General features: G+C 36.0%; 1 protein-coding gene across 1 annotated transcript; it reads left to right on the plus strand.

The window, feature by feature from the left end:
* Positions 1-572, plus strand: ndufs5 (NADH:ubiquinone oxidoreductase subunit S5). The gene is made up of 2 exons (XM_056257632.1): positions 1-249; positions 332-572. Exons 1-2 carry the CDS (start codon positions 34-36, stop codon positions 434-436), a joined length of 321 nt encoding a protein of 106 aa, XP_056113607.1. The 5' UTR covers positions 1-33; the 3' UTR covers positions 437-572.
* The last annotated feature ends 1209 nt before the right edge of the window (positions 573-1781 follow it).

The following is a 1781-nucleotide window of genomic DNA, read 5'->3' on the forward strand; positions in this document are numbered from 1 at the left end:
TACATAGAATATTTCTATTCATTTCCTAGAATCATGCCGTTCATTGACCTCCAGACAAAGCTCGGGATTAATCTGGACCAGTGGCTCTTGGCTCAGAGTGGGGAACAGCCACAGAAGCGGGCCGCTCGCTGTCATGCCTTCGAGAAGGAGTGGATAGAGTGCTCCCACGGCATCGGCCAGAACCGGGCCAAAAAGGAGTGCAAGCTGGAGTTGGAAGACTTCTATGAGTGCTTGCACCACCAAAAGACTGTAAGTAAATTCTGAAATTTTCAAGTAATGTATTTGAGGTTGTTCACAATCACATTACTAACATAATTATCACTCCTTACAGCATGAGCGCTTATATGAGATCCGTAAGCAGAAGAAGAAGATGATTAAAGAGGGAACTTATACTCCCCCTCTGCACCACACAGGCAGTGAAGATGCCCGGCCGTGAATTCAGCAACCCCAGACTGAATATACAATCACTCGCAACACAGTCAAACTGTTGTACAGTTAATTTCTTGCTCATGTATTATAATATTGCTGTATCAACATTGTTTAATGTCTAAGAAATAAATATAATGATTCCATTGATGTTGTCTATAATATATGTTATATTTAGGGTAAATATGCAATACAATTCTTAAAGGGATTGTTTAGCCAAAACTGAAAACTCTTGTCATCCTTTATTCACCCATATGTCTCTCCAAACCTGTATGGCATTCTTTCTTCTGTGAAACATTAAAGAAGACATTGTCAGATATATTGTTCTTCCATACAATGGAAAGTCAATGGTCACTAAAACTGATTGGTTATCATATCCTTGGGAATGTATCTACTTCATTAAATAATTTAGTTATATATATATATATATATATAATTTAGTTTTAGATATAGTGGGGTGGGGGAACTGAAATATGATTTCAGTTTAGATCTAGATTTTATGTTTTTGAATTTAGAATGTGTGTATATATATATATACACACACACACATGATTATGGTGAGTATATTATGGTTTTAAAAATGTGAACATTATTTTAATATTAGTAATTCGTTCATCCTGTGCTCCCCTATAAGTTTCTGAGGCCCTCTGGTTCAGAACCACTGATATAATACATTAAACTTGAATTCATTCTTCATGTAGTGTGAAACCGTCTGATTATCTATATTGTACTGTGGTACAGTTTATTCAATCTGTCTTTGAGCCTGAATTGAATTCAACTGAAGCTTCCCACGGGACAGCATCCAAATGAAAGCTTAATATGAATGCATCAATCCATTTGACATCCCAATTACATCACTAAGCCAATCCTGACAAGATTAGTTATTTGGTATGTTGGTCAGTGGGTGGCAGTAACAAACCACTATTTTTGAGCTTCAATTTCCTTAAATTGTTGATTTAAACTAATAAATGAAGCATCAATATATGATGCTCCAGATAAATTACTTTTATATTACTGTGACTTTTATTCAAAGCCTAAGCAATCGAATGGGAATAATTGGGTGAGCAATGAGCATGGTTCATAAACTGCTTGAATAATTGATAATTGAATGAGTATGGTTCATAAATTGCTAGATATTTCTGTTGAGACGCTTAGAACAGCTCTGTCTGAGCAAAGTTCAGATGTAAAGTCGGGTACGAGTGGGATGAAGACGTGCAGACCATCACATGGGTTCAATTTAGCCTGTTTAAGGTTAAAAGCTGGCTTTATACAAAATGTCACTGATCTAGTCCATTTTATATGTTGTTTGGCTTCACGTGATGACAATCTTTCTAGAGTTCAAATTTGGCAAAGTT

Source organism: Rhinichthys klamathensis, unplaced genomic scaffold (assembly GCF_029890125.1).
Source record: "Rhinichthys klamathensis goyatoka isolate OS25496 unplaced genomic scaffold, OSU_Roscu_1.1 h1tg000140l_1, whole genome shotgun sequence".
NCBI lineage: Eukaryota > Metazoa > Chordata > Actinopteri > Cypriniformes > Leuciscidae > Rhinichthys > Rhinichthys klamathensis.

Coding starts and splice junctions, on each gene's coding strand:
- ndufs5 (XM_056257632.1), top strand. CDS start 34: ATGCCGTTCATTGACCTCCAGACAAAGCTCGGGATTAATCTGGACCAG. Junction 250..331: donor GCTTGCACCACCAAAAGACT/GTAAGTAAATTC, acceptor CACTCCTTACAG/CATGAGCGCTTATATGAGAT.